The 13,932-nt window shown below is 44.9% G+C and overlaps 1 protein-coding gene across 3 annotated transcripts in view; it reads right to left on the bottom strand.

Annotated features, from left to right (window-relative positions):
• PLCB1 (phospholipase C beta 1) overlaps positions 1-12,764 on the bottom strand; it is a 402,625-nt gene extending 389,861 nt beyond the window's left edge. For 2 of the 3 annotated variants that reach the window (XM_062610302.1, XM_062610314.1), the window contains exons 1-2: positions 12,309-12,763; positions 1,974-2,051 (exon numbers count right to left, since the gene is read on the bottom strand). In XM_062610302.1, coding sequence (XP_062466286.1) covers positions 1,974-2,051; positions 12,309-12,407 — 177 coding nt within the window. In that variant the 5' untranslated portion in view covers positions 12,408-12,763. Of the gene's footprint in view, positions 1-1,973; positions 2,052-12,308 lie in introns of all 3 variants that reach the window. The other variant, XM_062610308.1, reaches the window with a different exon arrangement.
• Positions 12,765-13,932: the final 1,168 nt, after the last annotated feature.

Genomic DNA, 13,932 nt, shown 5'->3' with positions numbered 1-13,932 from the left:
AAGTGGTTGTATCATCCTGAATTATTTCTTCAAGCAGTTCCACTGTCATCACAGGAGCACTTTACACAAACAGAAGGAAATGAAGAGAATTTCATACATAACCTCCTTTAAATATATTTGTTGTTTCACAATAAACATGAACCCAACCATTGTCTGCGAAAGCAGAAAGTGGCATTTTCTTCCCAGTCCTTGCAGTATCAGCACCCTAATAGGAATCTATTTACTTTCTTTAAATAGACACTGCTCGCATGAGGGTTAGAAACAAGCTTCACCTGCTTGTCTTGAATTATTAACCAGAAAAAAAACTCTTTTGTTGCCCTTTCCAGAGGCTTGATTTGCAAGTTGAAAAATCAAACTGACACTTATGTCTCTTGTACAAATATCCAACCTTTAAAAAAATGCTCTGAGCATCAGAAATCCATTTTTTTTCCTGAATATGAGAACAATTCTATAAATAGCTATCCTTCACAGAACTGCTTCAAGACATTGTTTTTACAGACAACAGTAGGAAACTGAAGGAGGTCTTAGTGCCAAACATATTACAAGTGAAATAAACTCTCCAATCAACTGTGGGTTTCCATTTATTATTACAAGGTTTGCTGGTATTTTTCGGCTTATACAATTAGTTTATGGAAGGGAAGGAACAAAGGAGATGACTGCACCGTGTTCTGGCGTTGCTACTCCAGTCACAGCCTTCCAGCTTCCTCACTTAGCTTCCCATTTAACAGCCCTGGACTGTCAATGGATGAACCCACTATCATGCACCACAACCTTGCACAAGCACAAGCAAAGCAAGATTATTATTGTGATCCATGATAGGATTTCCAGATACACTGACTCAAAACTTGCTCCATCTCCTCAAAAAAGCAAACACAGGAAAATAAATATGAGCTAATGTAAAAGCAAATTGCCTGTTCAGCCTGCACATTTAAGGGTTGCTAACTCCTCAAGCCATTTTTGCACTGATACCTAGACATAAAATCAACTCCTGCAAAACAGCTACACAACTCATAAACCAGATTTCCACAGCCAGCATGCTAAAAGTACCTATTCAGTCATTTCAGCATATACTCCATCACAAGGCCAAAGCTCAAGTGCCACCAAGTTCTAACACTGTTTTCAACAGGGAACCAGTACAAGCACTTCTGAAATACTTGAAAATCCACCTGCAAAAAAACAGGAGGAATTCATTCAGTTCCTAGTTTTGATACAGTGATTTGCTTTAACAATTACAAATGATTTTATATTACATGTCTGATATGGTCTATGCAACAAACTGCACCCAGTTGCTCAGGGTACTGATACTCTTTCACCCCAGTGCAGCTTCACAGTCACAACATGGAGTGGAGACCATGACAGTGCTGATTTCAAGGGGTGACATGGATATGAAACTGGAGTAACACAGCGATGAATCAGGCCATGAGCTTTCCTAACAGCTCCCCAGTCATAACACTGATCTAAGCATACTGGAATGTTTTTAGAAGGGAGTAAGTGTCCAGTAAGGATTGGTAAAAACCCAGTGACATGTCCCACCAGGCATGGCCAGGGAGCATGCAGCAGCTCAGGAAGAGGAATTCAAAGGGAGCTCTGACCTCTGGCATTCTGGGTCTGCCATGCCCTCAGCCAAAATCCTCAGTACACAAAGGCAACACAGAGAAACCACAAGCCAACTACGAACCACAACAGCATCCCAAATGGATCACTGCCTGTAAACTAGGACAATTATAAACTCACTGGCCATTGGATCATTAACATGGCTGGAAATTACCAAGTCTTCCATCCATCTCTCCATGTTTTGTGTGCCAGGGATGAGCCACAGGCCTGTTGCATTTGCTCCCCAGAAGAGCAGAGGAATGTATACTGATGTAATGCTTGTCTGCTGTGCCAGGACTGGCATGCCAAGCCTCCTGGTTCCTGCCCATCACACCACAGAAAACAAAGAACCATTTTGGAGCAGAAAGCTTTTCTCTTACCTTATTTTGATCTGTCCAGTAAAAGAAAAATCCCTGCGGATCTGTTCTGAGGATAATTGGAGTCACAACAGTGGAGTCCTGGAAGAAAAGGACAAACAAAACATCCATGTAAGCACAGAGAACACATAATTACGCATTAGCTGCTTTGCCACCCATATTAATGAACTGCAACATCCAGAAATTACCCTGAAGGTATCATCAGCAAGATGTCACTAAAAGAATTTAATATCACCTGCTTAATCTCCATTTTTCTGACATAAAGTATTTCCATTACTGAGCAGACAGCACTAAATAACTGCAGACTTGTCAACAAAGGGAGTTACTCCAGAAAAGCTGGAAGAAGATGAAGTAAAACAGACATAACACACGGTCAAACTACAGCTCACATAGTAAAGTACTATACTTATCAGAAGTCCATTTGATCCCCACCTTGATCCAAATTAACCTTCAGATATAGGCAAGAGCTAAATGCCTCTAAGCTTTACTTTAACCTACAAAGACTGAATTTTACTAGAAAACCTGGAATAGCATCCACTGCATTAAGACTTTAGTCTTTTAGTAATGGGAGTATATATATGCCATCCCATTTCCAAATCAGTTGGAAGCCTGTCTACTCTGGTAGCATCTATAGCTCAGGTCATCTAAAACCAGGCTCATTTATAAGTACTGTAAGTAAGGCAGCCTGGTTACCTACATATTCATGTCTTCTGACTGACAGCAGGTACCTGACTAGGGAGATACAAGCTCTACCCAAAGCCTTTTCTGTAGAGTGTGTACATTACATGTCTCACCCTTTAGGATCCCCTAGTGCCTAACAGTCACTGACATCAGTGCAGCCCAGTCCTAATAGGATTTATCCTCTCTCTACTATTTTTCATTACATTTGTAAAAACACAATTATCTTGAGAGCTCTACCTGTTGCCAAACTCAATTTAAAAGTTATGGAGGGAGCACACAAAGAAGACAGGGAGGCAGAAACATTGACTAAGCCTTATCTCCACAGGCTAAACGCACAATTCCCCTTCAAAAGTGATGTCTAATTGTATAATCCTGTTGAAGTTTTAGAAGTATTTCAGAGATTTAGCATTCACCTATTTCCAAGAAAGCAATATGAGGTCAGTCTATACTACTTCAAGGAAAAAAGGAGTTCAACAGGTTCAACTCTAAAGCAAACATACTTAAGTGTGGGGGCTTTTAAAGTGCAAATAAAGTTGATGGAAGTGACATTATCATGAATACATAAAAACTATCTCATGCAAGTGCCATGTCTGAGGCAAGAAGGAAACACTATATAATACCACCAGTACAGTCCTTCATGTAAACAGGCATTCATGAAACAGGGAAGTTGAATCACAGTTTAGAATCACAGAATCCTAATGGTTTGGGTTAGAAGGGACCTCAAAGCTCATCCAGCTCCAACCTCCTGCTACGGGCAGGAACACCTTCCACTAGAGCAGGTTGCTCCAAGCCCCTGTGTCCAACCTGGCCTTGAACACTGCCAGCGATGGGGCAGCCACAGCTTCTCTGGGCACCCTGTGTTGACCTCAGCACCCTCACAGGGAAGAGCTTCTGCCTCAGAGCTCATCAGTCTCCACTCTGTCAGGTTAAAGCCATTCCCCTTGTCCTGTGCCTACAGGCCCTTGTCCAAAGCCCCTCTCCAGGTTTCTTGTAGCCCCTTTAGGCACTGGAGCTGCTCTAAGTTCTCCCCGGAGCCTTCTCCAGGCTGAACCAGCCCAGCTCTCTCAGCCTGGCTCCAGAGCAGAGCTGCTCCAGCCCTCACAGCATCCTTGCGGCCTCCTCTGGACCCACTCAAGCAGGTTCACTTCTCTGTTGTGTTGGGGGTCCCAGAGCTGAACACAGTACCAAGGTGCAGTCTCTATGAGACCACCAGAAGCCAAGTGACAGGCCCAGCACCCACCACAGGGGAACAAGGATAAAATGGAGTCAAGAATGAAGCATATTTTTATCTCGGCACAAGAGAAACATAAAGAAGAAAAGCAAGCTCTACACTAAGCAGAAATACAAGATTGAACCTTTAAATGAGTATAAAAGTTCTCTTTATAGCTGGAAGATTGGGGCTATGGATTAACTGTGCCACAGGTTCACTGACACCCAAACGGGTGCCACGTGAGCTTTCAGAGCCTGGGAACAAGCACGGCTGAACCAGTGCAATGGGAATGTCCCAGCTGGGACTGGAGCTCGTTCACAAAATACCACTGACCCTTCTTTTCCTCATGACAAGAAAATGGTGTTGCAGCACTTCCCCTAAGAGAGCACACACACAGAATTTGTACCATCTATTTTTCCTCTGTTTCCCCATAGTTTCTAGCATCTGGTACACCTGAGAGCACTGTTTGAGTGCAACAGGCAAATTTAGTTTTAAAGTAGGGCAGGCCCTGAACAGATGTTGACTGGCCGCCTATATCCACAAGCTCCTACAGAAGTGTTCTTACACCTCTGCCGTTCAAAAAGAGGAAAGAAAAGCTGCTCTGCTGAGCTAACTCTCCTTTTTGAGCTTGTATCATCATGTCCCATGCAGCCTGTGTGTAAGTATGTAAAATGAGGAAAAGACGACTGCCTTTGGATGAGATATACACAACTTCAGGGGGAAAAAAGGGACAGAAGTGATGGCAAACAGAGGCATGAAGTGATTATGTCGGGGATTTATCAATTTTGTAGGTTAATCATTTCAAATGCATTGCTTCAACCCAACAGCAGTTTGGATTTACCTGTGCTGATGACATATAGCTATCAAAATACTTCTGTAGATGTGGGTTGTAAAATGGTGACTATAATCAGCCTCAAAAAAGTGGAGGATGATGGGAAAGAGCCTTCAACATCTAAGGCAGCGTCCCAGTCAGTGGTGCAAATGACTGTGGGTTATCAGGCTTTAAATGCCACCCACGGGTGCTGTGCCAAGCAGTGGCTTGGTTTCCCACACACTGCGACTGCAGCATGTCACACCAGTCTGTACATCAGTGAATCACTTTCTAAAGGGCTTTTAATTTCACCTTTAAAATCCCCCACCTTTTTATTTGTTGACTTAGGACCAATGTTCTACTTCCCTCCAATTTCACAGCCTCAAATGAGTAATGTGGTTGTTCTATACTTATCCCATTAAGTTGCCTCCCAATTGGCTCTGCAACCTCAGACCCCGCATTAGCAACATTCTTTTCACTTTTAAACAAAGAAGCTTCAAATTTATGCCCACAAAGTGCCACAGAGAACTTTGGGATCCTTACCAACCAGGCTCAGAAGACCAATGGGCAAATCCATATTTAAGTGCTTGTTGGGTAACCATTTCAAGGTCTGATTTTAAGCGTGGGTCCCCCCTAGACTGCATGTAACATCAGCCAGCAAAAAGGGCCACCTCCATTTGAATACTACTGACCAATACAGAATATCATACAAAACCAGACCATGAAGAGGGTGGAAACTTTGGCTTAGTTCCTTCCTGATTCTTTGCCCATGCTTCCTGATCCTCAGAGCACCTCCATGACCAGGCTGTGCATCCAGAAGCCTTCACTGAGTGGGGGGATAAAAACCTACATGTACCTGCCAAAGAGGGCTTAAGCTCTGGTTGAGCAAAGGTGTAAGGCTGTGGGCAAAGGTGTGGGGAGAGTCCCTACAAAGAGTTTTCTTGCCACCCCACAAGCCAGAGGAATGATAAGCTTGGAGGAGTGGAGAAGTAGCAAAGGAGAAGAGATAACCACAGTTTACATGTGATCAGCAGATATATCAGCTGTTAAATTCCATAATACATGGGGTTTACTCAGACTGGAACTAAGCAGGATTAGCCAGACAATTAGCACTATGAATTTCTTTAGGCTGACAGCTGAACTGTGGGCGACACAGAAACAGTACCTGTCCCCTGGGTTTGCAATGGACCCCTGAAATGATCCAGAAGGATAAAGATGTCCCCTTTACCAAGGGTAGAAGAGCCAAATCTGCCATGTAAAGACTGCAAGAGGGAAATGTTGGAGAAGGTGAAATGAGTGCTGGAGGTTGGACGCAGGACAAATCCAACAAAACTGGAATTGAGTTTACAGGACCCATAAAATGAAAAATCACTTGTTCAACAGGAACATGCATGAAAATACTCTTCACTATTAGAGTGGTTAAACCCTGGAGAAACCCTGGTGATGGCACCACAGGACACGAGTCATCATTCTTCTAATTGAAGACCAACTTCCTGCAAGTTGAAGAGCCACCTTGAGCAGACTTGCTTCTTAGAAACAGACTACATGGTCTGATTTCTCAGGATGTCCATATTTTGGGGATCGCTGTAGCCTTATCACATGAACACCTGATTTGTCTGCATGAATCCTTATCTGTTGCAAAGTATGCAGTCAAGAAAGAAGGAATAAAGGGGGAATATTAGAGCAAAAGTACCCAAATGCCAACCAGGAAGATTTTAGCTCTGCCAGAGAATTCTTGCATGATGCTGAGCAAATGATTTGAACCAGTCTGTTCATGGGCACAAAGTCTGTATTCTAATTTTGAGGGAATACTGCAATTGTATTTCCACATTTCATTTTCTCATTTTCAGAGATGCTGAGCCCAAATTCATCTGAAGTCACTGGGGAGGCATCCTGAACATCTGACTGTATGGGGCTAAGCAGCCTGAAAATTAGGTCCAAGGTATCTAATCACAGATTAAAAATGAGGAGCTTTTTATGTTGGTCTCTTTTTTTGGACCTAAACAGCACAACCGGGAACACGTTCTGTCTGATGGGTCCTTGTGAAAACAAGTTTAAAAGTGCTTATGAATCATTTAGTTTATAATAGATAAAAGACTTCATAATGATTAGTTAACTGCCTTTCACGACAGCCTTTGTTATGAGGTCTTGAGCATTCCCATATTAAAGTGAAGCAAGCATACAGTGCACAAGTTAAATGTGCTGTTAGCTTCCCTTTTATGAAGAATTCCTCACTTACAGAGCTGTTTTCTGGTTTCAGTTTCCCCACTATCTCCCAGTGCTCCAAAGGCTCAGAGTACAGTAACACAGATGTTATCTGTGACTTCAACACGTGAAGTCTTCATCAGACCTTGAGGCAGGCAGCTCATCATTCTGCAGGGGATATAAACCTGTCGTCGTCCCGTTCGTCCCCCCCAGCTAAAGTTAGCAAGAGCTTTCCAATGGAGTTAATCAAGTTCAGGCCTTCCCCTTCACTAAATGTTAACTGCTGAGACATTTTAAACTCAATCTGATTACCCTCTTATGCTGGAAAAGACCAAAACCACCACTTAGATAAAACACTGACATTTGTTTACTACATAAAGATTAGCAATAAAGAAACAGCAACAAAACCTCCAGAGTCTTGGATTAACTTCTTCCCTCCAGACTGAAAGCATTCAGAAAAAAATAAACTCTCTTCAGTTTATTTAGTTTCATGCACACAGAACAATGGGCTTTCATTTGTCATGGCCTCAGTAATGTGCTCCAGTGACAGGCTTGGGCAGGGTTTAAACACAAACAAAAAAAAGGCAGGAAAAAAAAAACACATTACTTGAGCATCAACATCTTCAAATCAATTCAGAAGATTTCCAGGTTTTTTTTCTTTCTTTGATCTCAGCTGATCCATAATAATGATGCTCTGATGTTATATTACTTGTAAGGTTAAAGGGGATGTAGCTCATACTCTCGATAATCTTCTTTAAAAGATCCTAAACAAATAAAGCCCCAAAACTTTACATTGCACTCACCAGCTCAGCTTAGCTATAAAGACTAAGGCGTGCTCGAAGAGAAAGGCATTAAAATAGAACTTAAAGGACCAAGGTTCGTGTTTGCTGCTTGCTGCAATACCTGGTGAGGTGCTGTAGCCACTAAATAATGCTTATCAGGAAGGCTGTTTCACTAACTAAATATTTAGAGAAGGAAATATAGCTATAAAATCGGAATAATGTCCCTCAATATAGGTAGAGTTTTATTACCTCACTGATATAGCTAACTTTTGCAAGTATAAAGTAAACAGTTTAAGGCACAGAGAGACCAGTTAAATTCTTTATGCAAAGTACACATTATCACTAGGGAAGATAAGAAAGCCTTTAAGCACGAACTGAAAACAAATCTATTTTTGAATATACACCATCACATTAACTTGCTGCAGTGTGCCAACTGCTGCTCTTAGAAAACATGAGTTCAGCTGTGCTCTGGCTGTTGAGCTATTTGCTCACTCAGTTATGTCTATCTTGTTCCCACTGCAGGCCAGAGAAAAATAAAGGGAAAAAGGCAGCCAAGGTTGCAGCCCCTTCAGACGTCAGCTCAGTCCTCAGAGAAGTCACCCTTTATGCTCAGGTTTCATTAACCTTCTCAGCTAGCAACACATTCTGCTCCATTAAGTTTAGCCCCCTACAAGAGAGCTTCACCCGTGGACCTAATAGCATCCTTTTTATTTATTTATTAAACTGTTTTCAAACTCTCATCAGGAAGAGCTCTTAGAGTCTGTGTTTCACTGCAGCACAGTGGATCAAGTCAGTTCTTTAAGCCCTCCCTCTCTCTCACAGCTACAGCTTCTCTCGAGGAATAAATGCATCTGTTCAAAGACCAGACCGGTACTTAAGAGACTCAGCATCTCCTCCCAGTAGTAAGGTAGAAGTGGTTATAAAGGCTCAGCTGAAGACAGCATGAAGAAATATGACTTGAAGCAGCAAGTGCTCAGCCAACTAGCATCTTAAACCAGACACAAACATGCGTACAAAAACCCCACCTAAGCAACCAGTCACTTCTAGCTTTTACCTATACAAACATCAGCTATTTTTGTCCAGTGTCTTGTGAATCCAACCCATGTATCAAGAGCAAGAGTTAATTCTAAAATTTGTTTTCTGACCTGTAATACTGTTATAGAATAAATCAAAACTGGTGCAAGGAAAAGCAGAGTGATAGGACAGCAATCAGCTGTTTGATTTGGTGCTTTATAACCTGACCCAAAACCCAATTCATGAATAGCCTGTAGTAGGCATTGGCTGGTGCAAGTGGTATTACGTCCAACCCCATGCACAGAAGTGCAAAGCTGGATATTTTTAATTAATCCTAATGCTTTTACAATTTAGAAATGGAAGATGGTCTGCAGAGGAAACAGAATGTCAAGCCTCCTGAGCTGCTTGCCTTCCACCTGCCTCTATGTGAACCTGAGCAGTTGATATAAGCTCTTCCTCTCCTCTTAGCAAAGCTCAGGCAAAGTGTTTCTCATCCAGATCAGATCATCATCACTGGATGAAGTTCACATGTAACACGTAGCAGACTTCACTGCTGCTCCTCAGAGAGAAGGTCCATCTAACAGCATCAGTACCACACCTAATAAAGCAGCCTTACGGTTACTAACAAGGCACAGAGCTTCTAGAAGGCTCACAATGGGAAGTCCACGGGTAGATTGGATTTGAAGCCTGTATCGCTTACAGCCTTTGTCAGATTGTTCTGCGCACCATGCTGCAGCATCCTTCTAGAAGCTGGCAAATAGTCTTTAAAAACTGCTGCTCAATACACCATGAAATTCCTTACACGCCTCTGATGCTCCGGTTTAAATCCTTCCAGCATTCCCATTAAAAAACCTCCAACACTACTTTTCAGTGGTTTATAACTCAGCTGAAAGAATTTTGCTTTGGGCTGAAACTTGTACAAGTCATAGGAATTCACAACACTCTTTGGCTTTCTGAAATGCAAAGCAAAGTCAATGGAGCCATCTTTAAACGGCAAAACAAAGCAGCAGGGCAGTGTACCATGGGGTATGTATGCCTCGGACAGGAATCAATGCTGCCCTAGTGCAGCAGCAATGCAGAACCGAACTTCCATCCTCACTTGGAAACAGTAAATAGGAAATGGTGTGTAACAAACATCAGTATGAGCCTCGCTTTCCTGAACAGCCCTGTTAGCACAGCCCAACCAAAGTACTCATTATGGTCAATTCTATTTTACTGTTACATTTGGTAATTTACTATTACTCATTACAGCCTATTGTTTCACTACAGAGTTTGTGCATGCCTGTTTACATGAGAGACCACAGAGGTTCACATTAATAATCATCATTGTTTTAAAACCCCTTCAAGCAGATGCATTTGATAGAAAACAAAGACTCTGAAGCAGTCATTGGCTACTCAATGGCAAACACTTTACAAAGTCACCAAATATGAACCTGTCTGAAGACCTTCTTACAGCCAGGGTGCCAAGGGAGATTTGTTTTTCATGAAACCTTTGATTTCATGGGGCTCCCACTGCTGAGAAGTGACAAGATAGGGCTGGGGGTGGAAAACACACACATATACACACAGTGCATGGTGAACAGTGAGTTAATGCTGGTATTCTTCATCACACAGTGTGGCTAAACTAAACACACATCAGCTTTCACAAGGTTGCTGCTGAAAGCACTCACTAAACACAACAGGTCTCTTCCTCATCTCAGTCACACATTCCAGGTGATACCTGTGTATCGCCCAGTAACACCAACCTGAAAGGCTCTTTTTTTTTCTGCCAGAATTTATTCTGTATATACTAGATATTCCATCTTTTATTACTGCAGCCTTTAGGTTTACAACTGAAAAGCTTTTTTCCAATTAGCCTATAGCAGAGAGGTTAGGTACTGAACATCCACCATGCATGGAGAACACCTCCCTCAAATCCTATGTATACGATATGCTGCTGGAGAAATAGCACTTAAACTATTAACTTAAACCATTGCCTATTGCTTAGACTTGCAGTCTGGGGACTTAAATCACTCTTAACTTGACCTCTGTATATACCTGTTGAAATTTCTTGGTAACTTACCAAAAATCAAACAATAACTGGAATGCCAAGGCTGATATTATCCTGCCTTTTCCTATACTAAGGAAAATACCAACTGAAGGAAAACATTTTCACAGGCAAGTCATTCAAGCTTAGCTTCTAAACATGAAGCCAATGTTTACTACTGCAGACAAGGTCAGGGTGTTGAGCATATTAAAACTATATTAGTTTATTACTGTAACTATAATTTTACACCACAAGCTGTTGGGTTTTCTAGTGCTCTTTCTCTCCTTGAGAGTGTTTACCACAGGTTTATAGAGGTCAGGCTCACACATTTGGCTGCTGGACAGGCTGAAAGCAATGGCAAAGCAGCGATACATAACAAGACAAGAGCAGTTGTTAAGACACACAAACTGCTCCTTCTCCCTCTCACCGCTGTCCCTCCAGTTGCTGCTGGGGATGTCTTTCACAGAGCCAAATTTGCAGCAAAACTTGAGCTGTGTTAAGGCTCTCAAAACAAGTTATCCTCAACAATCCTCCTGGCATTCAAACTGCCTTCTTTCCCAAGCACTCCTCTAACACAGCTCGAGCCTCTCTGTGCCCCTCTGTCTCCACTCACTGTTCGCAGACAGACTTTTCGGGGCACAACTGAGCAACAAACACCCAATGTTGAGTTATAAGAGTAAGGCTAGCAGAGACCTCGTCCTGTTTTCCTTGTCAGCAGCACAGCAGGCTTATTTCTAGGCTCTGAGGAAAGGAAAGCTAGACAGAGAAAAGCTACCTTTCTCTGAAACAGTCCCGGGCAGAGCTTGGAAGTGAAGAAACCAATCCCAGCTGCTGAACAGCTGTGCTACCAAAGGTGAAGTGAAAACCACATTTCTCTCCTATGTGAGGCAATGCAAGCATAAAGGGTTAGGAAGCAGCAAGTGGTAAAAGGACAGCAGATGTGATTTTGAGGCAAGTCTCATGACCTAACAAGCCGAGAGAAGAACACCTCCTCTAGAGGAAAGAAAATGAGCGAGGGTACCCAAATAGCAAGCCCTGTGCGAATACATACAGGGCTTGACAATCCCACCACAGTGACAGAAAAGGTGAGAAGGGCAGGAGCCAAAAGGGAGAGAGGCTGGGAGGAGAAAACGGGAGATAGAACAAGACAGATAGGGAACAGGTTGAAACAACTACGCTACGACGACAGAGATGGCAACGTGCACAATAAAGCAAGGGAGGCAGGAGAGTAAGACACTCGCGAAAGGAGCCAGCTCAATACAGCTCGCACCGGCCAAACGAAGTGAGCCCAGGGAACCTTCGGAGAAAGTTTGCCCGGCGGACGGCCGCCGGCTTAACAACAGCCCGGACTCCAGCCCGGGCGGGGACATCGACCGCCACCGGCCGGCCGCCAACTCCGGCGCCGCTCAACTCCCAGCAACCCGCACCTGCCCTCATCACCGGGCGCCCTGCGGGCTGGACACCGCAGCTCCCCACCGCCGCTCAGGGCATGACCGGGCCGGCCGCGGGAACCCTCCTGCCCGATCGATGCGCCGTGCGCGTTGCATAACCCCTCTGTGTCCCTGCCCCGTGTGGGGCACTGCGAGGCGAAGCGGGAGGAGCTACTCACATCGTCCCACTTGACGAATTTGATGCCCTTCTTGAGGGTGTCGGACACGCAGACGGGCTTGAGCTGGAGAGCGTGCACCCCTGGCTGTGCCCCGGCCATTTGCACCGCATTGACGCGCTCCCCCCCCGGAGCGGAGAAGCCGCGGGAGGCGGCCGCCTCAGGAGGGACGCCGGGGCGCCGGAAACCGCACCGGGAAGCGAGGCCGGCAGCCGCGCTCGGCGCGTCTGGAACGGGCAGCGAGGCGCTGCCCGTGCGAGAGGCTTCAGTGGCGCCCGCGGAAGGACCTGGCGCGGCAGCAGCCGGAGCGAACCGTGCAGCGGCACATCCTCTATATACGGCCGGCTCGCCACGCACGCACACGCCCGCTCCCTCTCTCACACACACACTCACTCACGCACGCACGGGCACGGAACGACCGGCGCTGCCCGCTCCGCTGCGCTCCCGCCCCTCCTTCCTCCCCGCCCGCCAGGCTCGGCCCCCGAGGTTCCCCCGCGCCGAGGTCAGCGCGCCGCGCCGGCGGCACTGCAGCGCCACCTGCCGGCTGCGGCCAGAGCGGCACCCGCCGCGGGGCCTCGGGCTCCTCTCGCAGTGAGGGGCTGCTGTGAACCCCCTCAGGGGTCTCGGTTCCCCCGGGGCCACCAGCTCCCCGCAGTTTGTCTTCCTCGCAGTACGGTCACGGCAAGCCCTCTCAGTGGTCCCGAAGCGAGGAGGACAACAAGGAGGTGCTTGGAAATGCACCGAGAGGCACGCATGGACCTGCATTAATGCCTGAGAAGGGAGCAGCCGTGAGTGTCTGTGTGGCTTGTCCTGTACCGCGGTACTTCTCACCAGCGTTAGGCCTCAGGGGTGAGTGCATGGGATGCCAAGTGCAATTTCAGGGAATAGTTACAGCAAAAGTGGAGCAGAAGGGCAGTGCCAAGCCTGCAGAATGATGGATGGGATGCCAAACGAAGAAAGGCTGTTTACGTTAAGACAGCGGCACGTACAAATCCTATCAAGGCTTCACACTTTAAATACTCAGAAATTGCTTTACCAAAGGTTTTTACTCTCATAAGATGGACTTCGTCAGAATAAAGACACATGACCTTAATTCACAAAGTATAAAGATGACAAAATGACCTCTCATCCAGCAAAATCCTAAATCCAAGAGTTTTATGGAAAGGTTTTTGAAGAACAAAGTTACATGTGCTCCACAAATGACCTCCTCTCTGCTACAGCCCCTGTGCGATCACAGCAGAGATAAAGCATCAGATGATGCAGCACATGAGATTTCTGATTTCTCTGTGGAGGTTTCCAACTAACCCTTATGATTTAAGGGCAGAGGGGCACACTTCTACTATCAGCAAAGCAGATGGGGTAGCAAGCAGATCTTTGAAGACAAATTGATTTTGTTTCAGAGGAACGGTATTTCACAAAATATAGGCAAACTGAGTGGGGAGAAGTTTGGGGTTTTTTAATTAAAAAGCTACAAAACTGGCATATTGGGCTCCCAATTCGCTCTTACTGTTAGTTACAGACTTGTTAAAGCTCTTCTCTGAGCCTCTTCCAACTTCTTCTCCTTCAGCAAGAAACTTTTCATTGCCTTTACTGGGGGCTGAATCTGCTCCTTTCTGACAGTTCATGC

The sequence above is a fragment of the Pezoporus occidentalis genome, unplaced genomic scaffold (assembly GCF_034315485.1).
Source record: "Pezoporus occidentalis ecotype Australia unplaced genomic scaffold, CSIRO_AGI_Poc_V1 ctg10, whole genome shotgun sequence".
In the NCBI taxonomy this organism is placed as follows: domain Eukaryota; kingdom Metazoa; phylum Chordata; class Aves; order Psittaciformes; family Psittacidae; genus Pezoporus; species Pezoporus occidentalis.
The sequence above is the reverse complement of the archived record's forward strand: the minus strand, read 5'-3'. Positions and strand labels throughout refer to the sequence as shown.